Source organism: Hyaena hyaena, unplaced genomic scaffold (genome assembly GCF_003009895.1).
Source record: "Hyaena hyaena isolate Hyena2069 unplaced genomic scaffold, ASM300989v1 scaffold_118, whole genome shotgun sequence".
In the NCBI taxonomy this organism is placed as follows: Eukaryota; Metazoa; Chordata; class Mammalia; order Carnivora; family Hyaenidae; genus Hyaena; species Hyaena hyaena.
In genome coordinates, this window is record NW_024080751.1 from 277,062 (window position 1) to 303,649 (window position 26,588).

At 62.1% G+C, this 26,588-nt stretch overlaps 2 protein-coding genes across 11 annotated transcripts; both read left to right on the plus strand.

Annotated features, from left to right (window-relative positions):
• Window positions 1–373: 373 nt before the first annotated feature.
• Window positions 374–11,693, plus strand: ZNF512B (zinc finger protein 512B). Of its 4 annotated transcripts, XM_039237034.1 has the most exons (18): window positions 374–449; window positions 2,348–2,473; window positions 2,789–2,931; window positions 3,295–3,423; window positions 3,543–4,237; window positions 4,320–4,546; window positions 4,662–4,733; window positions 4,831–4,977; window positions 5,142–5,266; window positions 5,339–5,431; window positions 5,627–5,725; window positions 5,844–6,014; window positions 6,245–6,439; window positions 6,688–6,789; window positions 7,108–7,170; window positions 7,753–7,851; window positions 8,193–8,460; window positions 8,852–11,693. In XM_039237034.1, exons 2-17 carry the CDS (start codon window positions 2,350–2,352, stop codon window positions 8,442–8,444), a joined length of 2,736 nt encoding a protein of 911 aa, XP_039092965.1. In that variant the 5' UTR covers window positions 374–449; window positions 2,348–2,349; the 3' UTR covers window positions 8,445–8,460; window positions 8,852–11,693. The 4 variants fall into 4 exon arrangements, with proteins under 4 accessions (XP_039092965.1, XP_039092963.1, XP_039092966.1 ...); XM_039237032.1 differs by having other exon boundaries at window positions 8,193–11,693; XM_039237035.1 differs by having other exon boundaries at window positions 5,142–5,254; window positions 8,193–11,693.
• A 209-nt stretch (window positions 11,694–11,902) lies between these two features.
• Window positions 11,903–25,507, plus strand: UCKL1 (uridine-cytidine kinase 1 like 1). 7 transcript variants are annotated; one of them, XR_005529242.1, is made up of 15 exons: window positions 11,903–12,049; window positions 18,970–19,160; window positions 19,378–19,484; window positions 19,600–19,770; window positions 19,856–19,927; window positions 21,001–21,190; window positions 21,279–21,340; window positions 23,317–23,336; window positions 24,175–24,273; window positions 24,344–24,437; window positions 24,543–24,605; window positions 24,699–24,821; window positions 24,926–25,033; window positions 25,153–25,257; window positions 25,342–25,434. XR_005529242.1 is itself a non-coding variant. In XM_039236971.1 (15 exons), the coding sequence occupies exons 1-15, from the start codon at window positions 11,937–11,939 to the stop codon at window positions 25,419–25,421; spliced, it is 1,647 nt and encodes a 548-aa protein (XP_039092902.1). In that variant the 5' UTR covers window positions 11,903–11,936; the 3' UTR covers window positions 25,422–25,507. The 7 variants fall into 7 exon arrangements, 6 of the variants coding, with proteins under 6 accessions (XP_039092902.1, XP_039092901.1, XP_039092904.1 ...); XM_039236971.1 differs by lacking the exon at window positions 23,317–23,336 and adding an exon at window positions 22,093–22,109 and having other exon boundaries at window positions 25,101–25,257; window positions 25,342–25,507; XM_039236970.1 differs by having other exon boundaries at window positions 25,101–25,257; window positions 25,342–25,507.
• The last annotated feature ends 1,081 nt before the right edge of the window (window positions 25,508–26,588 follow it).

The following is a 26,588-nucleotide window of genomic DNA, read 5'->3' on the forward strand; positions in this document are numbered from 1 at the left end:
CTGCACCTTCCTAGGGCCAACACCTAGAGGCATCTGGTGGCTTCAATCCGCGTACACTGGGCTTGCGGCAGTTCCCAGCGCCCCTATAGTGCCTCAGTTTACCCCACTGCCTGAAAAACGCCTCTTGCCCTACGGGTGGCATAGCTGGCCACTTTGCACTGGAGCCCCAGCGGATGGAGGCGACGGATCCGAGAGCCAGCAGAGGGGGCCGGGCCGATGGGCCCCCTCCCCCCAACCCGTTCCTCCCCGTCGCGGATCGGCTGCAGGAATACCGCGAGAGTTCGCCCCCTCCCCCCCACAGTAAAACTGTCAAAGGTGGGAGGGGCGGGAGCGCGCATGTGCGCAGCGCGGCGCGCAGCCTGCGCCGCCCGGACCCCGCGCCCCGCGCCCCGCGCCCCGGCCCCGGCCCCGGCCCCCCGCCTCGGCCGCCGTCCCGCAGGGCGCCGCAGGTAAGCACCCGGGCGCGCCCTGGGCCGGACCCTGGGGCAGCCCGCGCTCGGCCGCGTCCCCGACCCTGACCCCGCACGCAGGTCGTGGGGGGGGCGGGCCCGGAGCCCCCGCCCGCCGCCCCCCGGCGCGCCCAGACACCCCCCCCCCGCCGCCCCGCGCCGCGCCCCGCGCCCCGCGCCGGCGCCGCGCTCCTGTCTCCTCCTTCTCCAGAAAAAGTCGCCATTTTGGTTCACTGCCTTCGCCCCCCCTCCCCCCCTGCGCCGGCGATCGGCCCTTTCGGGGCCGGGCCGGGGCCCCGTACCCCGGCTGCAGGTGACAGGTGGGTGGCGAGGCCAGTCTCCAGGTGTGCGCTCCCTGGCCGGGTTCATCCGCGCGCCCGGCCTGGGCCGAGGGCTCCCCGCCAGCGTTGCTTGTGGGGCCCCTTCCCCCTGCGAGGGTCCCACCTTTGCCACCCTGCTGGGTCCTCCGACAGGGTGGAATCTCTTTTCCTCGTGTCGTTCTAGTCACAGGTCCTGGATGGAAGGAGGGTGTCTGCCCCCTAGGCCAGCCCTGGCCCTAGGCCCCCCAGCTCTAAATTTTCCACTCAAGCTGGAGAGATTGCAAAGGGGGTTCTTGGTAGGCACCCCCGCCCCAGGCTGTTGGAGTCATCATGGGGTTGGGGTGACTGATGCTGGCATGTCTCCTTTGGAAGTTTTGGTGTGAGGACTTCAGAGAAGTTTGTTTAGGCCCATGTAGACCCAGACCTCCCCCCAAGCTCAGGATACAGGCACCCCCTTGGTAATGGGCGGTGACTGTCCTTATCTCTGACCTCAGTCCCTGGACCCCTTCTAGGTGCTGATCCCCTCCCCATCCCCTGTGATGTAAGTTCCTTAAGAATTGCCAGAGGAGGGGCTGCCTGCCCATACAACTGCCCCCTACCCCCTTCCTGTGGCCTTGGGTGTCCCTGTGAGAGGACCCAGTAGGGCTGAGCTCAGAGTCCCTTCCCAGAGCTCTGAGGGTCTGGAGTCCCCCAGCAGAACAGGCCCAGGGAAGTCCAGCCTCAGCAGCCGGGTAATCCCTGTGGCCGAGATGGCTGGCAGTTTCTGGGGTGGTACTGATGGGCCTATAGGTGGGGGACAGAGAGGCTTTTGAGGGTGGAGGTGGGGAGGAGGTTAGCCAGGTAGAGGGTGGCTGACGGATTCCTGCTGGAGACAAGGCTGAGAAGAGGGTCAGGTAGGGTGGTTCAGCTGGCATGGGGACTAGAACTAAGTGCTGATGGGATCCTCAGTCCCTGATCTGCCCCCGCCACCCCTTCCCCCTGGAATTTACTCAGCTGAGGAGTAGGCTAGGGGCCCTCAGTGCCCGCCTTGGCCATCTTCCATCTGTGTCCTGGAGAGAAGGATCCAGGGGTGCATGTCCCGGTAGGGCGGCACTGCCTTCAGCCTGGGTGGGGCTGTGGAGTACGGTGTCCCAAGGTGCTGGGCCAGCACAGCTTGTGAGCTAACAGCCATATTGGTGTCATCACTGACTCCCGGGAAGGGTGTTGTTGCTTTCTTTCTCCCTGAACACTACACCTCTCCAGAGGCTGCCCCCAGCCCAGTACCAGGTATGATTCTGGGCACATTTTAGGACTGTGTCTGGAAGTCTATGAGAGCTGATGAGGGTCTCAGGACAGAGTTAGGTGCTTACAAGATGATCGTGTCTCCTGGATAATCTGGGGAGACCTCAGCTGGGCAGCCCCTCTCCTAAACCAGAAGCCTTCATCACCTACTTTCCCATGCGGCCACATACACAGGTGGGCAGGCTTTCCTCCCCTGAGCCGGAGAAAGCCCTGTCTGGGGGCAGGGTTCAAGGGCAGCCCATTTCAAGTCCTAAGTCGGGCCTGGTGGGCCTGACACATCTGTCTGTTGCTCTGCAGAAATGACTGATCCCTTCTGTGTTGGAGGAGGCCGCCGGCTCCCAGGGTCCACCAAGAGTGGACCTGGGAAGGATGGAGGCCGGAACGAAGTCCGACTTCCTGTTCTGCATGACCCACCAAAACTGGGTAAGAGGGATCAGGCCGGGGTCAACTCCCGGAGACCACAGGCAGTTGCTACTGGTTGTGGGACTCCTCCTCTGCTCCCAGCTCCCAGGTGGTCTAGCTCCTGGGTGCCCAACTGGGCCACCTGGGCTCTTAAGAGCCTTCCCAGGGTGGGGCAGCCTGGGCCTCTGGATTCTTGTCGTAGTGACCAGAGTCTCCCAGTCTCCATGCTTCACTGTGGGGGAGGTGGGGCTTACTTCAGGTCTGACCAGCGCCCTGGATGGCAGGCAAGGCTGTGGGAAATGCAGCTTCCAAGCCTTCGCATATTGTGTGTTGCAGGGATGCCGGTGGTCCGGGGTGGGCAGACAGTGCCCAGCCAGGGCCCACTCTGCTTTGATCCAGGAAGTCCAGCCAGTGACAGGACAGAAGGGAAGAAAAAGGGGCGTCCGAAAGCCGAGAACCAGGCCCTCCGAGACATTCCTGTGAGCTCTCTGAAGGCTGGGGTGGGACTCATGCTGGGGTCTGCTTGCCAAGGCCACTACCCTGCCTTTGCTCGCTTCTCACACATCCAGCCCCAAGCCCTCAGCCTGCATCAGAGGTCGCTCCGTGCTTTCTGGCTTCACGGTGTGGCCTGGGACCTAGGGGACCACGTTTGTGGGGCTCTAGAACAGGTCAGGTACACCATCCCTGCTTGGGGTGGCCTGAATCTTGCTGTAGGCCTGAGGTTGAAGGACTGCCGCAGCCTGTCTGCCTTGTAGGCCTGGGGAGGGTACTGAGTCTGGGGCTTGGGTTGGCAGAGACCTGGCTGGCTGAGGGGTCAGCGGCCTCGCCTTTTCCATGCCCAGCTCTCCCTGATGAACCAGTGGAAAGATGAATTCAAGGCGCACTCAAGGGTGAAGTGTCCAAATTCAGGGTGCTGGCTGGAGTTCCCCAGCATCTACGGGCTCAAGTACCACTACCAGCGGTGCCAAGGGGTAAGGGGCTATGGGGCAGGGAAAAGGAGGCCTGGGGCCCGCCCTGCCCCACCTGTCTGTTCAGGGTGTGTCTGAGCCGAGGCCTCTGCTGCCATCCCATGCCTGCCCTCTCCACCCAGGGTGCCATCTCAGAAAGGCTGACCTTTCCCTGCCCCTTCTGTGAGGCTGCATTCACCTCCAAGACCCAGCTGGAGAAGCACCGGATTTGGAACCACATGGACCGACCCCTGCCTGCCCCCAAGCCTGGCTCAGTCAGCCGGCCCGTCACCATCAGCCGACCTGTTGGGGTCAGCAAGCCCATTGGAGTGAGCAAACCTGTCACTATTGGCAAACCTGTGGGTGTCAGCAAACCTATTGGCATCAGCAAGCCAGTGACAGTCAACAGGCCTGTACCAGTCACCAAGCCAGTGACAGTCAGCAGACCTGTTCCGGTCACCAAGGCTGTCACGGTCAGCAGGCCTGTGCCGGTCACCAAACCCATACCAGTCACCAAGTCTGTGCCGGTCACCAAACCTGTGCCAGTCACCAAGGCAGTGAGTCTCAACAAGCCAGTGTCAGTCACCAAATCCGTGCCAGTGACCAAACCAGTGACCATCAACAAACCGGTGCCGATGACAAAACTTGTGACGGTTACGAAACCCGTGCCAGTCACTAAGCCGGTGACGGTCAGCAGGCCCATTGTGGTCAGTAAGCCAGTGACGGTCAGCAGGCCCATTGCCATCAGCAGACACACACCACCTTGCAAAATGGTGCTGCTGACCAAGTCTGAGAACAAAACTCCTCGTGCCACAGGGAGGAGCAGTGGTAAGAAAAGGTACGGGGGCTCCTTCCGGGTTCGAGGTGGTAACAGGGTCAAAAGTGGGCCCTCCTGCCCCTCACCTGTCTGCTTCCTGCAGGGCTGCGGACAGCCTGGATGCATGTCCCATCCTGCCAAAGCAGGCGAGGCCGGAGAACAGGGAGTATGGGCCGTCCACCACGGGCCACACCTCGGCCTTCCAGCTGAGCACAGACCCCGGCAGCAGCCCCCTTTCTCTGGGAAGCAGGCCCTTGGGGAGCAAGGAGGCACCGAGGGCCACCGGCCCTGTGTCCCCCCCTGAGGAGGGAGCGGAGCGCACAAAGCACAGTAAGACGAGAGCGGGGGGCCAGTGGCTGGGGTGGGAGGAGGGGTCTGCTGGCCCAGGCCTCCCGATGGTTATTTGACCAGAACCTTGGGCCCTGTTTTCTCTCCCCCGAGTCAGGAAGGAAACAGAAAACACCCAAGAAGTTTACAGGGGAGCAGCCGTCCATCTCAGGGACCTTCGGACTCAAAGGTGAGGCCCTAGCCAGTATGGCATCTGGGGGTGGACATGTGCACAAGTGTGCTTGCCCCCTTGGCTCACACCTGCCCTGTGCTGTATGTACACACAGGCCTCACCAAGGCAGAGGACAAATCCCGCGTGCACCGTGCCAAGAAGCAGGAGGGGCCAGGCCCCGAGGACGTGCGGAAGAAGGTGCTGGCTCCTGCTAGCACGGTCAGCAAGGAAGTGCCGGCCCCCACGGCCCACCCAGCTCCAGGTGGGGGGGCTGCCATGAGGCAGGGCCCAGGACGGATCTCAGCTCAGGGGCAGATCCTGGACCACAGGGACTGGGGGCTGAGCGTGGACCGTGAGTCCTGTGCTTGGCGTCCAGGGTGTCCGGGAGCCCCCACCAGCCCCTGAGGCCCTGGCCCTGCCCTACAGGTGGCCCTGAGGAGCAGTGGCAGCGGGCCATCCATGAACGGGGCGAGGCTGTCTGCCCCACCTGCAGTGTGGTCACCCGAAAGACCCTCGTGGGGCTTAAGAAGCACATGGAGGTGTGTCAGAAGGTAAGGCTGCCCCGGGGTCCCAGGCGGGGAAGTGCCCAGAGTCAGCTTCTCACGACAGGGGCATGTCTGCAGCTGCAGGATGCTCTCAAGTGCCAGCACTGCCGGAAACAGTTCAAATCCAAGGCCGGCCTCAACTACCACACCATGGCTGAGCATAGCGCCAAGGTACGCTCTGACCCACCCACCAGCCGCCCCCACCCCGCCCTGCCTGCCCCGCCCTGCCCACCGGCCTCTCATCACCACGTGGCAGCAGAACTTAGTGGTTCCCATGCCTGACCTTGCACATCTGTGGCCCTGACCCCTGGGCAGGGGCAGGGGCCCTGTGGTGGTGGGGATATTAAGGCTGGGCCTGCCCCCCAGCCCTCTGACGCTGAGGCCTCGGAGGGGAGTGAGCAGGAGGAACGGGAGCGGCTGCGCAAGGTGCTGAAGCAGATGGGGCGGCTGCGGTGCCCCCAGGAGGTCAGTGAGACGGCAGCGTCCTGGGCACACAGTATGGGACGGGGCACGTGGCATGGGGCTAGATGCCTGGTGTGGGACAACAGCCCCTTGCTGGCCACTTACCCGACTCCGACCCCAGGGCTGCGGGGCCGCCTTCTCCAGCCTCATGGGCTACCAGTACCACCAGCGGCGCTGTGGGAAGCCTCCCTGTGAGGTGGACAGCCCCTCGTTTCCTTGCACCCACTGTGGAAAGACCTACCGCTCCAAGGCTGGACACGATTACCACATGCGCTCGGAGCACGCAGCCCCGGTGAGCAGCCTGCGGACTGGGTCCTGTCGCCCCTGGGGGCCAAGCATGCGTGTCACGTGCCACCTGCTGCGTGTGCTCCTCCTCCCCTCTCTCGGGGCCACGAGCGTGGGGCCTAGCGAGCCTGGGACCCCGGGGTGTCCGAATTCACTGCCTGCAGCACATGCCTCTTAACCCCTGCACCTCTGTGCCGTGTGGGTCCTGTTGCTCACCCTGGCCTCCGTGTTCTGCAGCCACCTGAGGAGGCTGAAGAGAAGCCCCCTGAAAAGGAGGACCTCTTGGGTGTCGAGCGGACCCCGAGTGGCCGCATCCGCCGCACATCAGCCCAGGTTGCCGTGTTCCACCTGCAAGAGATTGCAGAGGACGAACTGGCTCGAGATTGGACCAAGCGGCGGGTGAAGGATGACTTGGTACCGGAGACTGCCCGGGTGAGCTGCTGCTGCCTGACCCCCAGCTCCTGTCTGTGAGCAGGATATGACCTAGCTTGTGATCCCCTGCAGTGCCCCCCCCCCCCCACAGTTTGGGCCATTTGTTGGCCTTCCGGGTTCATATCTCCCATCTGTGGAAGGCACAGTTAGGTCCTTAGAGCAGGTGGAGTCAGCTCTGGTCTGGCACTCGGGAGCCCCCCGTTGTATGGGCCCCCTGGGCTCACCCTGGTTCTCACCTGGTTTTACAGCTCAATTACACTCGGCCAGGCCTCCCCACACTTAACCCCCAGTTGCTGGAGGCGTGGAAGAACGAAGTCAAGGAGAAAGGCCATGTCAACTGCCCCAATGACGTGAGTTGGAACAGGCTGGCATGTGGGTGTGGGGACACCGGGGCTCAGGGATAAAGAGCCCAGGTGTAACCCTGGGTCGGAGGCCTCCAAGGGACCAGCCTACCTGTGATCCCTCGGCCCCTGCGGGGTCCTTAGATGGAACCCAATAATCTCAGCTTTAGAGGTCTAGCTTGCCCATCTCTCAAGACTCCTGGGGTCAAGCCGCCCCCCCCCCCTTACCCCAGAGAGGCTCCATAATCCCTTGGTTAGTGGTACGTGTTTATCTGTGTGGGGACATCTGCTGGGAGGCCCTCCCCCACCGTTGTCTCCTGTCCCCAGTGCTGTGAAGCCATCTACTCCAGTGTGTCTGGCCTTAAGGCCCATCTCGCCAGCTGCAGCAAGGTCAGTCCTCAGGTCCTCTCCCATGGTGGGGTGGGTGCTCTGCACTCCCAGCTAATCCCTAGGGGCTCCTGCATGTTGAGTGTGTGACCCCACCCCAGTCATGCAGGACAGCCTTTTCCGTGAGCTCAGGGACTGGCCAGTGCCCGATGGCCAACCCAGTCCAGGACACTTCCACAGTCTCCAACCCTATCCATGAGTCAGTCAGCCCAAGTTGTTCTGCCCACAGGGCCTCCTCGTCTGTGTGGGTATAAGAGGGCACAGTAGACCTGGGCTTGGGGTGAGGAGCCTTAGGCAAAGGCTGCAGCCCTTCCCCAAAGCATCTTCTTCTTCCTGTCCTCTCCTTATGTCTTATGTCCCCTGTAGCGGGGTCAGCTCAGAGGTCCTGCCACAGAGAAGCCTTGCTGGGTCTCTGAAGCTCATTCATTGAGCACCCATCCGGATGAGCTGTGGCTGCTCCTACCCTATAGCCACGCAGCCGCAGGAAGAGGGCCGGGGTCCCCTGATTGGATCTGGTGCTTCTGGTCTCCCAAGGGTCTGGGTGGGGTCCAGTATCTGAGGGCTGGCCTGCCTTATGCCTTGCAGGGAGACCACCTGGTGGGGAAGTATTGCTGTCTGCTGTGTCCGAAGGAGTTTAGCTCTGAGAGTGGCGTCAAGTATCACATCCTCAAGACCCATGCAGAGGTGGGATGGGCCGAGACACCTGCTGAGCCTGCAGCAGATGGGCTGGCCCCAGGCAGGGGATTGGGCGGGAGTGGTAGGGTAATAACTTGTCTGGCCTTTGAGCAAGCAGCCAAGGTTGAAAAATCTGGTGGTTTCCAAAAAAAAAAAAAAAAAAGAAAAGAAATCTGGGGGGTTGTATTTTTTTTTTCAAAGTGGGTCCTGGCTCCCTAGAAGACGAGAGAAGCTTGGGTACCACACCCCCGGCACCCTGAGCAGGAGGCACCTTAGTGCAGCGGCCTGCCTGGCCCCAGTGCATAGCACTGTCCTCTCAGGGTCTGCATTGTGGTTTTTTTTCTTTCCAGAACTGGTTCCGTACTTCAGCCGACCCACTTCCCAAACAAAGGAGCCAGGACTCACTGGCACCCAAGAAGGAGGAGAAGAAGAGTCTGGCAGGTGGGAAGAAGCGAGGCCGAAAACCCAAGGAGCGGACCCCGGAGGAGCCCGCACCGAAGATGCCCCCACGTCGGGACGACTGGCCCCCAGGAGGCAGAGACAAAGGGGCCCGGGGCTCCACTGGCCGGAAAGTGGGAGCCAGCAAGGCTCCCGAGAAGTGAGCATAGTGGCTGGCAGGTGGGTGGGGCCTGGTCCCCACACTGGACACCAAGCCCACTCTGTTCAGGGTGGGGGTAGCTAGCTCCAGCACCCCCTGCCCTCCAGTTCTCCATCCCCCCCTGCCTATTCATCTGTCCAGCGGAGGCAGCCAGTCCCTCTCTCCTTCATGATGGTGGCCCTTCCCCTGTGCAGGCTGCACAGGACGCACCTGGGCTGGTTCTCTGGGGGGAGGGCCCATGGCAGCAACAGAAGTGCAATAGCTTGGAGAGACATTTATGGACCTGTCGGAGTCTGGGACCCTGGATGGGCAGGAGGAGGGTCTGTGGCTTAGGCCTCAGTGCCACGGGGCAGCGCAAGGCAGGCGGATGGCCTTCACCATGCGAGCTCCATGCCCCATCTGCTTTCTCAGGCCCAAGGCTTTGGGGTCCCCGGTGACCCATGGTTCTGGGCTGATGAGGGCACCTGAGCAGCCTCACCTTTCTACCCAACACTGGACCCCAGCACCCCCAGCTACCTCCCAGGACAGACCCCGAGTCTGACTGCTGCCACGCTGACCGGACAGCCAGCCCTGCCATGGCCTCCCTCGTCCTTCCACATCTGGCTCCTCTGCTTCTGTTCTCTACCTCTCCAGGCCCACCCTCCCCTGCCTGTGTGACACCCCCCCCCCTTGCTACACACTTGGGCCCCCTGCCCCACTGGCCCCTGTCTGTCACAGTGGGTGGAGGTGGCCCTGTTAACAGAGGGGTCTCCTGCCATCCCATCTTCACGGGTGCTCCCTGCCTGGGGCAAGGGGAGGGTTCTGCTCTCACCTGCAGGGCTGCAGGGGCGGAAGGGGGCCACATGGAGCATAGCTTTGCCTCCAATCTCCAGCTTTGCTAATACCACTCCTCTAGGTTGGGGCAGCCCAGTGGGTTAGGGATGGGCCAGTCTGGGCTCTAGGGTCAATCTGGGGCTCACGGGCATGTGGGGCACGGAACTGGGGCCCAGCTCTGGGGAGTAATCCCTGTGGGAACCAGCCTTCTGTGTGCTGGTCTGGGTTGGCCTGTGGCTAAGCTCCCATGGGAGTCTCCTTTCCCCATTTTTTACCTGCCCTTTTGTTTCTGGTTGAGTGGTCTTTTGATATGAGAGCTGAAGGCCAGGAGGGAGCTTGGCCAAGGTCATGTGTTGGTGGCGGCTCAGCACTGGCCCCCTTTGGGGCCCAGAGGATGGCTAGGTCTGCAGGTTGACCAGGCTTCAGGCTGGAGTCCAGGGCACCCAGAGGAGGTGGCCAGACTGCCTCTGGCCTCTTCCCTGGGCCCCACTTTCCAACTTCGGGAGTGTAGGGAGGAGGAGGGTACTCAGAGCCACTGGGTTTGGACAGAGGTTATTTCCCACTGGGGGGTAGGGGTGGGCTGAGGGCTCGGCCTTGCCGATCCTGGATGATGTGAATTTTGATATTTGCCCGTGTGCGTGTGTCCTGGGTGTAGTGGATGCCAGTCTTGTTGCTGTGACAAGTAACAACCTTTTTTTTAATTCTGTTTTTTATACAAAAACAACAATCTGACATTTTGGTGCTAAGGGTTTCCTGGTGCCGACGGTGGATCTAGGGGCTGAGGGGGTGTCTCTCCCCTGCTCAGGGAGGCAGTGCTGACTGGGCACCTCTGCCCCTCAGCTCCCGTCCTCATTTAGTCCCAGGAGAGGAGGGGCCCCAAGCCTGGCTCGACTCTCGTAGCCCTGAGGTAGGGAGACAGGTTCCAGGGAGGCTTTGGGGCTGGTCATGCTGCCCGTCTCCAGTTTCCTTCCTTTGGCTCGAAGGCTCTTGAGGGGTGGAGGGGGTTAGAGACCTGGACTACCCCCACTCACACACCTTGATTTGATCAAAGACTGGAGTCATGGACAGATGGATGTGATCCAGTGTCAAAAGTCAAGGGAGGGCGGCACGGGCAGAAAGATTTGTCTGTGTTCCTGGGGGTCACTATGGTAATACAGCTGGTGGAGGCAGAGGTGGGGTCAGGCAGCCACTGCGGGGGGCAGCTTTGGGTAGGGAGGGGATGCAGGTGCTGGCAGGAGCCCCAGGTGCATTTGTCCTTGTCACCAATGGCTGGAGGAGGTTGGACCTCAACACCTCTGCTGGGGACGGCCACCCGCCCCAGCCTCTCAGGTACTTGGCCCTTGGGGAGTGGGGGGCTGGGTTTTTGCTGGGGGGTGAATTTCCAGGTCACCCCCTGAAGTCCACAGATGGTCCCTGGTTTGGGAACCCCACCTAGATGTGTGGGAAGACGTGGGGTCCTGGATAACTTGATGTTTAGCACTTTAACCCCCTTCTTTGTCTTTAAAGTGGGTGTGGGGGGCTGCTGCCAAAAGTGACTGTTGGGCCGGACCCCTCTCTCCCTTCTTCCCTTCCTGCTTCCCGTGTTCTGGTGAATGGCAGTGGTGAGCGGGTGGGCAGAGCCCTCCTCCAGAGGGGGCAGAGCCCTGGGTGGCTCAGCGGGATCTGCCCACCTCCCACCCTGGTGGGAATTCAGCCAGGTTACCGCCTGGCCTTGATTGACACCTTCAGTGAGAGGGACTGGAGTGGCAGACCCCCAGGGCATGGTGGGCATGAACCCTGCCCAAGACCCAAGCCCAGGGCACAATGCCAGGTCCCTCTCTGAAGATCTACCTCTGGCCCAGCCCACCCACCTGTGCCCTGAGAACAGGAAAGGGCCGACTCAAGGGGCTGATACTTCACACAAAAATAGGATCCACTTTGTGCAAAAGCAGACGAGGGTGTATCCTGGTGTGAGGTGATCAGTGGCCCTTCCAATGGTAGCCCCCCTCCTGGCCCTCTGGTTCAAAAGGGAGAGAATGGGTGCACCGAGACCCACGGAGGGCAGGGCTGCCCCTGTGTCCGGTTCGACGGGCCCCAGGTGGCTTGCCCTGGAGGCCTGGGGTTCGTGGAGGGCCGGCCAGTACCTCTGGCCTGGCAGCCACACAACCTGTGCTTTGGGTTTCTTGGTTTGGGTTTTTTAATGCCAGTTCTCCGTACATAAGTGCATTTCGGAAGAGAGGTTCCAGCTATCACTTGTAACCGTATATATACATATATATTCTATCTACAAAGTGTTTATTTGCAAGAAGTTTTGACGGTGAGCTCGGGCCCTGCCCGCCTTGTGACCATCTGTCCCCAGTCCTCGTCCCCGGCCCCCGGCCCCAGGTGGCGCGGGGGTGGGCCATCAACTGTATGTATTAAATATGACTGTATCAAATAAATGTTTATTGATTTTTTTCCAGGGGCTTTGTGCTGCTGAATTTGTGGTAAAGCTCGGGGTGGGATCTTTCCCCGCAGATGACGCCCATCCGCCCACTCTTAGGGGATGAGGCTGGACTACGAGTCCCGGCACGCAAAGCTGCACGGCCTTGTGGGACTTGTAGTCCGCGCGGCGCTCCAGAGAGTGTGAGGCGCGAAGCCCCGAACTACGATTCCCGGCGGCCGGTGCGGCCAGCCGCGGCCCGCGGAGACGCCTCAGAGTTCCATGGCGGCGCCCCCAGCCTCTGCTGACGCGCCCCGCTTGCCTCCGCCGCCCGCCGCGGCGGGAGACGGGCCCGACCGGCCGGCGGAGAGGAGCGAGACCTCGTGCGAGGACCGGTAGGCGCAGAGCGCGGGCTGGGGGCCGCGCACGCCCCCTCGCGTCCGCCGCGTGAGCCGGCGTCTTACGGCCCGAGGTGCTGTGGGGCGCCGGCCCGCGGGCAGGGGCGACCCCGACGGGCTGGGTCTGGACACGCGGGGGGCCCCCGGACGCGGTGAGAGGTTCCCGGGGCGTGGCGGGGCCGGCGGCGCTGAGCCTGGAGGTGAGACATCCGCTCCCGGATGGCCGGCGGCACCAGGCTCGTGGGCAGGGCCTGCTGGGCGCCCAGTCCGAGGTTCTGCGGATAAAGCGGAATCTGCACCTGGCTAGCATGGACTTTGGTGTCTGTCCCGAGGGGACGGGGAGGGGCCCTGGGCTGGAGCGTCTGAGGTGGTCAGTGTGTTCTGGAATCCGCCGGGACTCAGCCCCTGCCGCACCTGAGAGGCCAGGCTTCCTGCGTCTGGGGTGGGGTGGTGCCTGGTGCCTTCGGACTGCACCACCTGTTGTGCCGCACCGCGAGGCTCTGGAGAAGCTTTGCAGGAGTTGAAGTTGGAGGCGTAGAGCGGGGGCAGGGTCATTTTGTCACCCTGACTGGGGAGACGGAAGAGGCCAGGAGGAAATGGGCTCCTACTGAGCGCTTCTGGGGCCAGGCACACCAGGGGCCGGTGGCTGAGCCGCGATCAGGAACAGGCCCCTGCACTTCTGGGTCTAAAGTGTGCCAAAGGAAGTCTCTATGAGGGCCACAGGTTGTGGGGGTCCAAGGAAACCGTGGTTCCAGCCCAGGCATCTCATCCCGGGATTGGGTGAACTCTCCAAGGCAGAAATTCCTCCAGAATGGTCTGGGTGCCAGGCAACCTCTCCTTGGTAGCAAGGGGAGTGGGCAAGGGCTGCCCTGCCATTACAGTTCCTCAGGAGCTGCCAGGTCGCAAGAGGGTACCCAGTCCCTGAGGAGCATCGTGTGTGCTTCCGGGCTCACGCCTTCCCAGCAAAAAGTGGCTAGATGCCTGGCGCAGGGGGACAGTCTTAGAGGATCTGAGTCTGTGACACCTGTTGGTTCCAAAGAATCCTTGAGGTAGCCCAAGGTCAGAGATGATAAAGCTAGGGAAGCTTTTCTTTCTTTCTTTCTTTTTTTTTTTTTAAACGTTTTTTTAAATGTTTTATTTATTTCTAGGAGAGAGAGAGAGAGAGAGACAGCGTGAGCAGGGGAGGGTCAGAGAGAGAGGGAGTCACAGACTGAAACAGGCTCCAGGCTCCGAGCTGGCAGCCAGCACAGAGCCCGACGCGGGGCTCGAACCCACGAACCGCGAGATCATGACCCAAGCGAAAGTCGGACGCCCAACTGACCAAGCCACCCAGGCGCCCCTAGGGAAGCTTTTCTTGAGAAAAGCGCTCCCTGGGGACACAGATTGGTGGGAGCTGCAGTCTGGGCCCCACCCTGTGTGCAGAATCAAGTCGTGGGCATGGGGTCCCCCCCAGGTCACCCAGAAAAGCAGAGGTCATAGGAGGAGAACCAGGACCTGGGAGCAGTAAGTGGAGACTCCGGCTCGCTTTCTCCAGAGATCCCATGGGGTCTACCCTGGCACTGCCTCTGGGCTTCACAGTTATCCCCTGATGCTGGTGTCCTGAGGGCTGTTTCTCTGTGCTGCCCCCACAGTCCCTGCACACCTCCTGAGGACCCCATAGCTGGGTCTGGTTGGCATTTAGGTGGATGTGCCAGTGCCCCTGAGCTAAGGGTCTCACTGGCCATCCTTCCAGCTTCTTCCACATCATCGTGGACACATTGGTGTGGTTTGTCCACCTTGCTATTGTTTTTTGTCTGCTTGCTCCTCTAGAAGGTTAGCACTGTGAGGACAGAGACCTCTGACTCCCTGAGCACTGGACATGCTGATGGGTAAAAGAGAATTGTGGTGACAACAGTGAACCCCTGAGGCGTCTCCTGGTGCGGTCCTGGTGGAGATGGGTTTGCAGCTGTGGGAATGGAGGGAGGTTGGCTGGCCCCGCCCAGAGCAGCAGGAACAAGGGGCTTCTGCAGGGAGGTTTCCAGGGTAGTGGGGTAAGGGGTGTGCAAGTCTCTGGAGCCTCCCCCTGCCCCCCACCCCCCGATTTTACCTGCCCTGAGAAAACTACCCTGACACCTCTGTCTCTGAGAAAGTCTGGGATCCACTGGGGTCAGGCCCCAGAGGATCAGCTCCTCCGTCCTCCATCTGGCCTCATTTGACTTATCCAGCGAACTTCCTAACCCTGGACAGGGTGTTAGGTACGAGTGAAGGCCCTGGTGCTGCATGCCCTAACTCTGCAGCCCTGTCCAGGACACCTCCAGCCTCCTAAGTGTGGGCCAGCACTTGCCCATTTGTCCAGGCCAGGGAGCGGGAGGGAGAAGCTCTTGTGCGCAAAGATGGACAGTTCAGTCCTGCCTCCAAGTGCCTCTGGACAGGGAGGCAGACACCCCCTTGTTACCTGGGCAGCCAGGAGAGGCTGCTCCTGAGGCAGCTCCCAGGAGTGGTCCCTCTTCACTGTGTGAACCCCATGTGGAATATTCTCTTCCCTGAGCCTCCATGTTAGAAGCCAAGTCAGGAGAAAAACTGAAAAGGAAGCTGGGGGCCTAGGGATGGAGACCCCTTCACACACTGCAGTAAAGATCTTTTGGCTGACCCACCCTTGCTGAGGCTGGGGCTGAACCCCTTCTTCCTGCTGCTGCCAGGCTCAGGAATGACCATGTCCTCAGCAAACATGCAGCACTGGGTGGCCTTGGGGGATGTCCTGGAGCCTCCCCTGGAGGGGGTGGGGCAGATGGGTAAAGTTTCAGGCTTGTTTATGCCTCTAGAAGGCACCTTGGGGCCAAGGGTGTGACGCTCAGTTCAGCATTGACATTCAGCAAGGCTTGGCCAGGAGAGACCTCAGATTTCCCTGTTCTGGGGGCGGGGGGAGAGGAGGAGAGGATTGGCTTTACAGTCCCAAGCAGGCCTGGGATCTGAAGTTTTTTCCATGGTGTTCTAGGAGGGGTGCACCGTGGTCCTCAGCAAGCACTGGGCCAGCAGTGTACCAGCCAGTGCACAGGAGGGGCAGTTCATACCCAGGGCCGGCCTGAGGTCTGCCAGGGCCACAGGACACTGTTCTTTTCAGCAGGGTCAATGCTATTAATATCAGGAGAGTGCACAGCCCCCAGCCGGGTGATCCTCTTAATGCCCGTAGCCTCAGCCTCTAAGGCCGGCAGTGAGTACTGTTCCTTCCACACGGGGGGCTCTCCGGACGCCACCCCAGCTCCTCATCTGCGGTGCTGCCATCCCACACATGGAGGGACGGTTCAGGTGTCTCCTGAGCTGTCCTAGGGGGCTACTGTGGGTCTAAATGGCACTGTGGAGATACTCCTGCACCCACCTGGGATCACCCTGCTGTCTGCTGTCCCCTGTGTCCCAGCCATGAGCAGCCCCCCAGCTTACCCTGACATCAGGATCTCGGGGTGCTGGGCCCTTGGAGCAGAAGGCAGGTGAGTGGCGGGCCTGTTGTCCCCTGCGGCTGTAGTGAGTAGTGCCTTTGCTGTGTCTTGGCCGCTCGTAGCCCCGTGCAGTGTGTGTCTGATCGACGTCGGGAAACAGGCTGGGTAGGTGCTCTTAAGGGGCCAGGCAGGGCTCGCCACCAGCAGGGTCTGGTTTTGCTTGGGGCTGTCTGTTACAGGTGAGTCTTTGTCCATTGTGGCTCATAATCCTTTGGTTTGAACTTACCTTTTGTCGCTGTAGTCAGAAGCACCCCGACCATCTGCTGACTGAGAAATGAGATCTTTTGTGCAATGTTCCCATTTCCAAGGTCGTGTCGCTGAGAAAATGGGTGAGACTTGCTCGGAGGTCACAGCGAGGCTTTGTCCCTGGTTCCCAGAGAGAGACGGGGCTCCGGAGAAGGCAGTGCAGCTGGGCTTGGCTGCAGACCCAGCCTGATGCTGTTCAGGGCCAACACACGCCCTAGATGGGGCGGGTTTCTGGCAAAGCTCTCTCTGCCCTACTTTCGACTCTTTCCGGCGCATGGGCACTCTTCCCTGGGATGGTGTCTGCCCAGGCTGTTGGCAGCATGAGCGTCAGAAGTTGTCAGTGGTGGTGGCCGTCATTACCTCAGTAGTACAAGGAACACTCACAAATAGAGACTCTGAGTTTTCTGGTGAAGAGGCCAGGCCACTGTGCTGGGGTGAGGAGCAGGGGACGGGAGGGATGCCAGCCCCAGGCCCGCGCTGCCCCGTGGCGGTCCTGCATGGCCCTGCTCAGCACCAGCGCACAAGAGCCTGTGGTGAGGTGGTGAGGCTCTCCTCCTCTGCAAGTCAGGTTTTCCACATTAGAGTTTTCTCGAAGAAGGCCCAGGGGGAGGGGCGGGGTTAGACTTTGTTTTCTGCCCACCATCACCTCCAGGGCCACCACAGGGCTGGCTCCACTCTCCCGTTTGGGCCGTCTGTCATTTCCAGAGTATGTGGGCCGGTCTGCTTGGGAGGGCAACGCGTTGGTGAGCCCCAGGGGCTTTGTGCTCAGTGCTGTTAGACGAACACGTCCGGGGTCAGCTCAGCCAGTGCCGCCCTCTGTCCGGGCCCTGGAGGTACTACTGCTTGCTGCGTGCTCCCCCATCGCCCACCGTGTCCACCTCTTGCTTGACTGGATGGGCGTGTGGGCAACACTGCTGGGACAGCTCCGTGCTGGACAGAGGCCCCCACATGCTTGCTGTCGGGGGGCAGTAGGGCGGCCCTCCCTGCAGATGGCTGTCTCCAGAGCCACAGAGGTGACGCTGAGCACACAGACCAGCTAATCACCTCCAGTGCTGGCTCCGTGTGCTGTCCGTCCCCGAGGTTGCTGCCACGTGTCTCCTGTCACGTGATGGGTGCTTTCTTGGTGCTGAAGCTGCTCTGTCCACACACCAGCAGGCTCCTGAGCACCACCGGTCATGCCTTTGACTTCAGCTAATTCCTTCCTTCCTACCCGCACACACGTGCACCCTGCCCTCCCAGCTCTTGGTCACAGCAGGAGCTCTAGGACCACGCAGGACGCCCAGGCTGTTCCAGAGGCAGGAAGGCACTGTCATGGGCCTGGGTGAGTTGGCCCCGCCCTCCCTGGGGCATCTGCCCTGTGGCTCAGTTCCCGGCCCCTCGCGTCCCTGCACCGCTGGTTACAGCGGTGGCAGCAGACTCCAGAGACTGTAGCTTTCTCTGTGCGCCCCATTTCGTTCACACGCACTTAAGTGAAAGTGTGTGCAGGTGAGCACTCTGCACTCGTTTTTTTTTGTTTTGTTTTTTTATTTTTTTTTTAATGTTTTTTTTTTATTTATTTCTAGGAGAGAGAGAGAGACAGCATGAGCAGGGGAGGGTCAGAGAGAGGGGGAGTCACAGACTGAAACAGGCTCCAGGCTCTGAGCTGGCAGTCAGCACAGAGCCCGACGCGGGGCTCGAACCCACGAACCGTGAGATCATGACCCAAGCGAAAGTTGGACGCTTAACCGACTAAGCCACCCAGGCGCCCCTTTTTTGTTTTGTTTTTAACGTTTTATTTCCGAGAGAAAGAGAGACAGCATGAGCAGGGGAGGGCCAGAGAGAGGGGGAGACACAGAATCTGAATCAGGCTCCAGACTCTGAGCTAGCTGTCAGCACAGAGCCCGACGCGGGGCTCGAACCCATGAGCTGTGAGATCATGACCTGAACTAGAGTCAGTCACTTAACCGACTGAGCCCCCAGGCGCCCCTCAACTTGCCCTTTTTAAGTGAGTTCACGTCTCATTGCGCTTGGCTCTCTCACTAGCCATACTTCCAGGACGTCTTCCCTGTCTGTTGTTCCCAGGCGCTGCTGCTAGTACTGTGAGCGGCACTCATCCCCGGGGTCCCGGACCAGGGGTGGACAGGCAGTGCTGCAGGCAGCGTCCCGCGGGGCCTGACTTGCCCCTTGCGTCCACTTGATTCCCTGCGCTGTCTTCCCACCCTCTGGGGGCTCTGCCTGGACAGTCAGTAGCCGTGCTGGGCCACCACCTGCCTTGAAGCCTCCAGTCTGCAAGGTGATGCTTTGGCCAGGCCTGTCTCTCTCTTATGCGGTGGCCAGAAATGCTTTCTCCCTAGGCTTGTCCTGGCCTCGCAGCCATCTTTACACTAGGCTTTTGTGTCCAAGTTTTTGAGTCTCAGCACAGCATCAAGCAGACATTACCTCCCAGCTGGGCCAATCAGCCAAATTGAGTCTCCCCGGAGCTGCCGCTGTTGGGATTTGAGGCCTTGGGCCAGCAGTCACACCGTGCCTCTTCTGAAATGATGGAGAAGTCAGCCTGTCACTTCGGCACTAGGGGTACAGCATGGGCAGGACAGAGCACAGATGCTGTCCATGCCTTCCCTGGCTTGAGTTTTCCAGCTTGTAGCCCTTGGGGGCCTCTGCTTTCCACCTGGAGTTTGCAGCGTGCTGGAGGGCAAGAAGCAAGGGCTTGCCCATTGGCTTCCCAGCCCAGGGTCTTCCTCCACACTCACCCACTCTGCCGCCCTGCCCAGCTTTCCCGTCAGCAGCCTCTGTCTCCGGAGCACCCTGTGTGGCCTGCAGAGTAGCAGGGGTCAGATCTTATAAAACAAGAGGGCTGCCCAGAGAGTGTCCTGGGAGGGAACATACTCCTTGATGGGGTCTTGACTGACGTTGGTCATCTCCTGAAAGGATGGGGCCCTGCGCAGCCAGCTGGTTGCCCAGCCTACAAAGAAAGAGAAGCCAGGCCTGAGATGGCAGTCCTCGTTGCCCTGTGGTTTGCTGTGCCTCTGAACTTGTGGGGGCAGTGACACTCCGAGGCCCGGAGCCCTGTGGATGGGCTGCAGGTGGTTTTTGTGTGCTTCCCAATTGAGTCTGCCCACCTCGGCCATGCCCGTGTGCTTGTGTGGGGGCTGCACCCCACGGGGCCGCACCAGGCCTGACACAGGATGGCAGAGGCAAGTGCGTGCCCCTTCTCTGCAGCAGCAGTGCAGAGTCCTTGGACAGGCTCCTCCCATCTGTGGGCACCAGGCGCTCACCCCGGAAGCGCACCACCAGCCAGTGCAAGTCTGAGCCGCCCCTGCTGCGTACCAGCAAGCGCACCATTTACACAGCGGGGCGGCCGCCCTGGTACAATGAACATGGCACACAGTCCAAGGAGGCCTTCGCCATCGGTGAGCAAGGGCCACGGGCGGCAGGGGCAGGTCGGGCAGGACCTGCCATTGAACACCTGCGCGGCGGCTCCGCTGACGTGAGCAGCCTTGTGCTCCTCAGGTGGTGCCAGGCCGGGGAGGGGAGGGAAGAGGGTGTCAGGCAGTGGGTATCACGGGAACCCGCCTGGGAGGCTGGCCCTGCCGCCTCTGCTCAGGGTCACCCCGCCCCGTCCCGCAGGCCTGGGAGGCGGCAGCGCCTCTGGGAAGACGACAGTGGCCAGGATGATCATCGAGGCCCTGGATGTGCCCTGGGTGGTCTTGCTGTCCATGGACTCCTTCTACAAGGTGAGGAGCCTGCCTGCACACGCGGGCCCTGGCCGCAGAGGGGCCTGGAGCCCCCGCCCCTGCCACTGGCATAGCGTGGAGGGGCGCACAGAGCCCCTGGGTCCTCCCCCTCCAGGTGCTCACCACGCAGCAACAGGAGCAGGCCGCCCGCAACAACTTCAACTTCGACCATCCAGACGCCTTTGACTTTGACCTCATCGTGTCCACCCTCAAGAAGCTGAAGCAGGGCAAGAGCGTCAAGGTTCCCGTGTACGACTTCACCACCCACAGCCGGAAGAAAGACTGGGTAGGCCCGCTGGGCTCGGCCCGTGCTTATCCTTCTGGGAGCGTGGCGGGCACAGTGGCTGAACCGCCACACGGTTCTTTTGCAGAAAACACTCTACGGTGCAAACGTCATCATCTTCGAAGGCATCATGGCCTTTGCTGACAAGACGCTGCTGGAGGTGAGGGCAGGGCTCGAGGCTGACGGTCCTGCTGGGGAGCCCCCCCCCCCCCCCACTCAGCGCCCTGCTCCTCCTGTGGTTCTAACCTCGAACCGGCCTCCACCAAGCAGGCCGAGCCACCTGCTGTGCCAGGTGCATGAGCACCTGTCCCATCCTGCGGTGCAGTTACCGGGTGTTGGGTGAGGAATGGCTACTCTCTGGGGAGCCGGTCAGGACCTTGGGTTAAGCAGACCTGCCATTCCCACAGAGAGACTGGAAGTGCCCGTGGGCAGGGAGGCGGCCTGAGAAGGGGCTCCCTTCTAGGTGGGGTTGCAAGCCCCAGGCCAGGGTCTCCACCTTGTTTTCTTTTTCTTCTGACCCTTGCTCACCCTCTTCGTGTCTGTGTTTCCTTTGCTGTTCTCTGGGGCCCATCCATCACTGAGGTCAGAGCGACCTTGGGGTGGTGGGTGCAGATTCAAGTGTGTGTGCACGTGCGTGCTCTTGCCTGGGATGGAGGCGGGCTCTCGTGCCCGTGCTGCCCGTGCGGCGTACTCCTGACCCCTGGGCGGCCCGCCGGCTGCACCCTTCCCGCCAGGCCGTGCTGCGCGGGGCCCCCCTCCCGCCCTTGCTGAGGCCCGTGAGGGACGCCTGTGCTCACAGCCGGCTGTGCTCTGGTCCCGGTTCCCAGTAGTTCTGAGGCCCGCGACTTTGGGCTTAGGCTCCAGGAACTGAGCCCAGGGGTCCCAGCCCTCCAGGGGTCCCCAGCAGCCCCTGCAGGGCCAGACCTGAACTCCCCAAGCCCAGGAACTGTGGTGGGGCATGTGGTGGGGAGGGAACAAGTCCCTGGTCCCCTGGAGCATGTGAGGGCACATAGATAGTGGACAACCCACAGGAACGGCGCCGACGCCATCCTGCCTCAGGAACGGGTATCCGTTCGGTGGCCTTTGACTGAAGTCCTTGGTGGACAGCGCCCCCCGCTCAGTGTGTACACGCCCCCACAGCCATGCACAAGGGCCTGGTTTGCTCCCCGGCCGACACGTAGGCCACAGGTGCTGGTGCCACGCCCTGCTCAGCAGCTGGCTCTCTCCATCCAGCTCCTGGACATGAAGATCTTTGTGGACACAGACTCTGACATCCGCCTCGTGCGACGGCTGCGCCGGGACATCAGTGAGCGAGGCCGAGACATCGAGGGTGTCATCAAGCAGTACAACAAGTTCGTCAAACCTGCCTTCGACCAGTACATCCAGCCCACCATGCGTGTGGCAGACATCGTGGTGCCCTGGGGTGAGCCTGCAGACCCACCTGCCCCTAGGGATGTGGGCACATGAGGCCTCGGTCACCCGTGTCCCCCTCCTGACCTGTTCTGTCCCAGGGAGCGGGAACACAGTGGCCATCGACTTGATCGTGCAGCACATGCACAGCCAGCTGGAGGAGGTGAGTCATCTGGGCCAGGTTCCCAGGTCCCTGCAGCCCGCCCAGCCCCACTCCCTGCTCCCCTGCAGCCACCAGCCACAGCCACCTGCTCTGCAGCCCCCCCCCCCCCAATGTATTTTACACTCCCCCGGCCACGTTCTGGCCCTCCAGTGTCCCAGGCCTGGCCTGCTCGGTCAGCCGTGCTGCCCGCCAGCCCCCGGCCCTTCATGCTGGCCAGAGGCGACTGGGTTCCCTGAGAAAGCATGGGGCACAGAGGTGCCTTTGGGTGATTCTGGCCTGAGCTGGGCTTCGAGTGGCAGGGTGCACTCCTGTTCCTCCTAAAGCTTCAAGGGACTGTTGGGTGTCAGTGCTGGGTGCTGCGTCCTCAACACTCTAGGAGGGATGCCCCTACCTGAAGTTACATGCCCTGGGCTGGCCACGGGCACTGTCTGCCGCTCTGGGCAGGCTCCATACTGGGGTGCTGGAAGCCTGAGGTCTGAGGAACGGAGCCCCAGGAGCCCTGGCTCTTACTGCCCAGTTCAGAAGGTGTCCAGGTCACAGGCCGCAAGAGCTGGCTCCCTCCCGTGGTTGGCAGCTGCCTGGGACGGTCCCTTGGTGGGGCTGTGGCAGGTCCGTCCTGGGTGGGGGTGGCCCGGCTGGCCAGGGTGCATGGTGGCCATGGGCTGTGCTGTCCGGTGACCGCGAGGTGAGCAGTGTTACCATCACTGACGTGCCACCCCATTCCCTTGTGTCTCCCTGTGTCGCCGCCGCAGCGTGAGCTCAGTGTCAGGTAAGACTTCCTACACCTGTCTGCACAGACGGAGGCATTTCCAACATCCACAGGCAGCTTGGAATTTGGGTTGTCACCTGGGCAGGTGGGAGGGTCCTCTCCTGTTATGCCCACCCTTGGGCAGCCCTGTCCCAGGCACAGAAGGGATGGTGTGATGGCCCCCACACTGCCTTTGCTTGTCCTTGTTGGCAGATGAGGAAACTGAGGCACAGGGATGTTAAGGAACTTGCCTAAGGTCACACAGCACCCTGACTCTGCGGGTCAGACCTCTCTGGAGGCCTCTCTCCAGCACGGGGCTGGGTACACGGGGTCTGTGTCACGGTTGTGCCGAGCCAGCACTGCTGGACCCCTCCCCCCACCAGGTCAGTAGCCACAGGCATGTCCCTCAGCAGCCAGAGAGCCTGGGTTTGTACCTCCTTTGCCTGATCTGAGGGTCCAGTCCTGACTCCCGCAGACGGCGGTGAGGTCCCAGCCCCCTGGCCCCCTGCCCATCTGACCCTGGACCCGGGGCGCAGAGGGAGAGCCAGGAGGAGCTCCGAATGCACCAGGGCCCCAAGGGAGCAGAGGGAGTACCCATCCCACACAGTGCTCAGCATGAGCGAATGAATGACCTGCCCTTAGCCCAGGCTTTCTGTGGAATCGGGAAGCACCAGGAGAGTCCCCAGTTCACGACTGGGAGCCCCAGCTGCTGCGTTGGGAATGCCTCCAGGGCCAGTTGCTGGCCCCTCCAGCGTCCCGCCCTCGCTCGAGTCACCGCTTGGGTCCCCTCCAGACCAGGGCACCTGCAGGGACTGTCCCTGTCAGGCCCTCTGGAAGACTCTTGTGAGGACACAGTTCCTGGGGTTTCAGACTTGAGAAAACACCCGAATGCTGCTGGCTGTTTCCCCTTCCCTGGCCAACCAAGGAAGTGGCGGCTGGTGGCCGCTCACCTCTGTCAGCCCCAGGAAGTGTTGCCGGTGGGCGGGCGGCGGGGACAGGCAGGCGGGCGGAGGCCGTCCCTCGGAGGGCAGAGCCTCCAGGGGTCTCCCTGTCGCCCCGCCACCTGCCTCTTCTCTTTCTCAGGCCAGCCAGCCGGTGGTGGCCGCAGGGGCTGCCCGCCCGCCCTTGCTAAATGCTCTTTTTCTCTTTGTTCTTTTCCTCTTCTTTGTAAACCCCTGGGTTTCCTGCCCTGTTCCCTCCCTGAACGTACTCTTCACCTGGCGAGCAGAGGAAGCTGCGCTGGGATATGTGAGGACAGAGTGCGCTCTGGTGCTGCTGCTGCTGTGCTTTGCGCTGGCCGAGGGGAGGGGGGCCGCTCTCCACGCCCCTGCCCCGCCCCGCCCCCCGCCCCGCCTGCCCCCCCCCAGCTCTGCCCCCCCCCGCCCCCTTCCGCCCTGCCCCTGGCCCGCCCCCCGCTCCAGTCCTGGTGCAGCAGGGGTGGCCCTGAGCTAGATTTGCCCCTGTCTTCTGAGAGGGTTGTGCATCGCCTGGAGGGAAGGGTCAGGGNCCCCGCCCCGCCCCCCGCCCCGCCTGCCCCCCCCGCTCTGCCCCTGCCCGCCCCCCCCTGCTCCTCGCCCCTGCTCCTCTCCCCGCTCCAGTCCTGGTGCAGCAGGGGTGGCCCTGAGCTAGATTTGCCCCTGTCTTCTGAGAGGGTTGTGCATCGCCTGGAGGGAAGGGTCAGGGCGAGGCTTGGCCCTGAAGCTCAGCAATGTTCCCCAGAGAGACAGGTTCTGGGGCTGGGGACCAGTTGCCCATCCTGGGGGCCGAGACCCCTTCTCCATCCCACTGCCTGGTCCCCTTTTGCTTTCTCCGAGCAAGTGCAGGCGGCGATTTGGGCTGGGAGGGGGGCCTGACACCAAAGCCCCTCGCTTTCCCACCTGATGGTCCTTGAACCTTCGCCCGGCGGGCATACCTCAGGGGGTGGGGCCCTCCCTCCAGGTCAGCCACAGGGAGGCGGCAGACCCCACTCTGCACACCCCAGTGCCCCCATCACATCTGCCCCCCCCACACAGTGTCCAGAGCGGGGGGGTGGGGCTGCAGGAGAAGACACCCCTTCTTGAGTCCCCCGATTGGTTTGTGTTCCCAGGGCCGCGCTGGCCTCGGCGCACCAGTGCCACCCTCTGCCCCAGACGCTAAGTGTCCTCAAGAGCACGCCGCAGGTGCGAGGCATGCACACGATCATCAGGTGAGGGCCCTTCTGAGGGCGAGGCGGCCCCTGGGGGCCCACTCCTTTGCCTAACTCCGCCGGCCTGCAGGGACAAGGAGACCAGCCGTGACGAATTCATCTTCTACTCTAAGAGGTTGATGCGACTGCTCATCGAGCATGCGCTCTCCTTCCTGCCCTTCCAGGTGCGGGGGCGGGCGGGTACCGGCGAGTGTCTAGGGTGGTGGGTGTGGCAGCGGTTGTGACGGTGCCCTCGTGCTCACGAGCGACCCCAGCCCCTCTGTGCGCAGGACTGCGTCGTGCAGACCCCGCAGGGGCAGGACTACGCGGGCAAGTGCTATGCGGGGAAGCAGGTACCAGCGGGGCCACAGCCCGGGGCGAGACTGGGGCAGCCCGGGAGGCGGTAGGTCCAGCCAGCTCAACGCCCCCCACCCCCGGGCCCCCAGATCACCGGCGTGTCTATCCTGCGGGCCGGTGAAACGATGGAGCCTGCGCTGCGGGCCGTGTGCAAAGACGTACGCATAGGCACCATCCTCATCCAGACCAACCAGCTCACCGGGGAGCCCGAGGTGCGGGACAGGAGCCCGGAGGGCGCCGTGGGGCGGGGGTGGGGGTGCAGGAGCCCGAAGGGCAGCCCTAGCTTTGGGCTGGCCCTGACTCTGCGTCCACACAGCTCCACTACCTGCGGCTGCCCAAGGACATTAGTGACGACCACGTCATCCTGATGGACTGCACCGTGTCCACAGGCGCTGCAGCCATGATGGCTGTGCGCGTGCTCTTGGTGAGTGGGCTGGAGGGGGCTGCGGCCTCAGGGCTGGGTTGGACTCTACTGACCCCATACCGTGCAGGACCATGACGTGCCTGAGGACAAGATCTTCCTGTTGTCGCTGCTCATGGCAGAGATGGGCGTTCACTCGGTGGCCTATGCTTTCCCGCAAGTGAGAATCATCACCACAGCTGTGGACAAGCGCGTCAACGACCTCTTCCGCATCATCCCTGGCATCGGTGAGGCCGTGCAGGGCCGGTCAGTGGCGCGCCGGGGGCTGGAGGGCCCGAACCCCCACCGCAAGGGCCTGCTTCCTTCCCCAGGGAACTTCGGTGACCGTTACTTCGGGACCGATGCCGTTCCCGACGGCAGCGATGAGGAAGAAGTGGCCTCCGCGAGTTAGCCGGAGCTCTCGCCCCCAGCCAGCCTCTTCCTGCCTCATGGCCTTGCTTACAGAGATGTCATAACTTATTTTAGTTAAAAAAAAACCCAAAACGTTACCGCTGTATCTTACTCTGTACATTTTATAAAATAAAGTTTGGGGAAATGAAGCTGTGACTGATGGGTTGGGGGCACCTGAGTGCTGTCCTGCCTGGGACTCGGGGCTTGAGGAAACGCCTCAGGGCTGGCAGCGGTCAGGCCGCCCCGGTCCCCGGGGTGCAGAGCCACCACAGAGAGGGAGGGCGTCCAGGAGCCTGGCCTTCTCCACAGCACAACAGGCTCTTCTGGTCTTGCCCTTGGCTTTCCCTGCAGTCCAGGCCCAAGGCCAGGGTTAGGAGGGGAGAGCTGGGGCCCACAGCTCCTGGCTCTGCTAGATGGGTCCCTTGGTGGCCCCCCGGCCTGGACCTAGGGCTATGGGTCCCGAGAGGCAGCCTCTGCAGCCACCTCCCACCCCCACCACGTGTTTGTTGTGTCAGGGAGCCCAGCGGAAATCCGTGTGTGCGAGGCTGTAGGAGGGAGTGACAGTGGGTCTCAGCCGCTGACAAGAGCCCCAAGTTGCAGCACAGATGGCAGGGCCTCGGGGGGCCAGCCGTGCTGTGTGCGGCCAGAACCCCACCTCTAGCCCTGCCTTCGTTGCCTCTGGGCTCGAGGCTGCGCGGGCTTCTGTCGCTCCCCTCCAGACAGACGGTCTGGGGCAGGCCTGCCTGCGCGTGGGTGTGTGTGCTGCGGGCGCGGGGCTGCGGGGGGTGGGCTGTCAGGAACCCCAGCCTTCCCCCCCCCCCCCCCCCCCCCCCCCCCCGCCTTTCTTCCAGGGCTGGCTCTTGCCTCTTTCCTGCCTTCCTGATCTCCTTGGCCCCACCCCCCCCCAAAGACCATGTCATGGAAAAGCTTGTTGTGGGGGCGTGGACAGGAAGTCACTGGGTGGGGGCCAGGCCAAGGGCAAGCAGATAAAGGCAGGAGGCTTGTCCAAGGGGTGGCCAGGCACCAGGGACAGAGAACGGACATGGGGCCCAGAGGTCAGCAGGAGGGGCTTCTTCCCAAGCTGGTGAGTGGACCCCTCTCCCATGTTCCAGGCCCCATCCACTCCTTCTGCCATTCTTATGCTGCGAGCCTGGCCTGGCCCCACTTA

Bases quoted from the DNA above. Each gene is read 5' to 3' on its own strand.
- UCKL1 (XM_039236970.1), top strand. From the start codon at position 11,937: ATGGCGGCGCCCCCAGCCTCTGCTGACGCGCCCCGCTTGCCTCCGCCG. The intron at 19,771-19,855 runs GTAGGCCCGCTG...GTTCTTTTGCAG, and splicing joins ACAGCCGGAAGAAAGACTGG to AAAACACTCTACGGTGCAAA. The intron at 24,438-24,542 runs GTGCGGGGGCGG...CTCTGTGCGCAG, and splicing joins TCTCCTTCCTGCCCTTCCAG to GACTGCGTCGTGCAGACCCC.
- ZNF512B (XM_039237032.1), top strand. From the start codon at position 2,350: ATGACTGATCCCTTCTGTGTTGGAGGAGGCCGCCGGCTCCCAGGGTCC. The intron at 4,238-4,319 runs GTACGGGGGCTC...TGCTTCCTGCAG, and splicing joins AGGAGCAGTGGTAAGAAAAG to GGCTGCGGACAGCCTGGATG. The intron at 7,171-7,752 runs GTCAGTCCTCAG...TATGCCTTGCAG, and splicing joins ATCTCGCCAGCTGCAGCAAG to GGAGACCACCTGGTGGGGAA.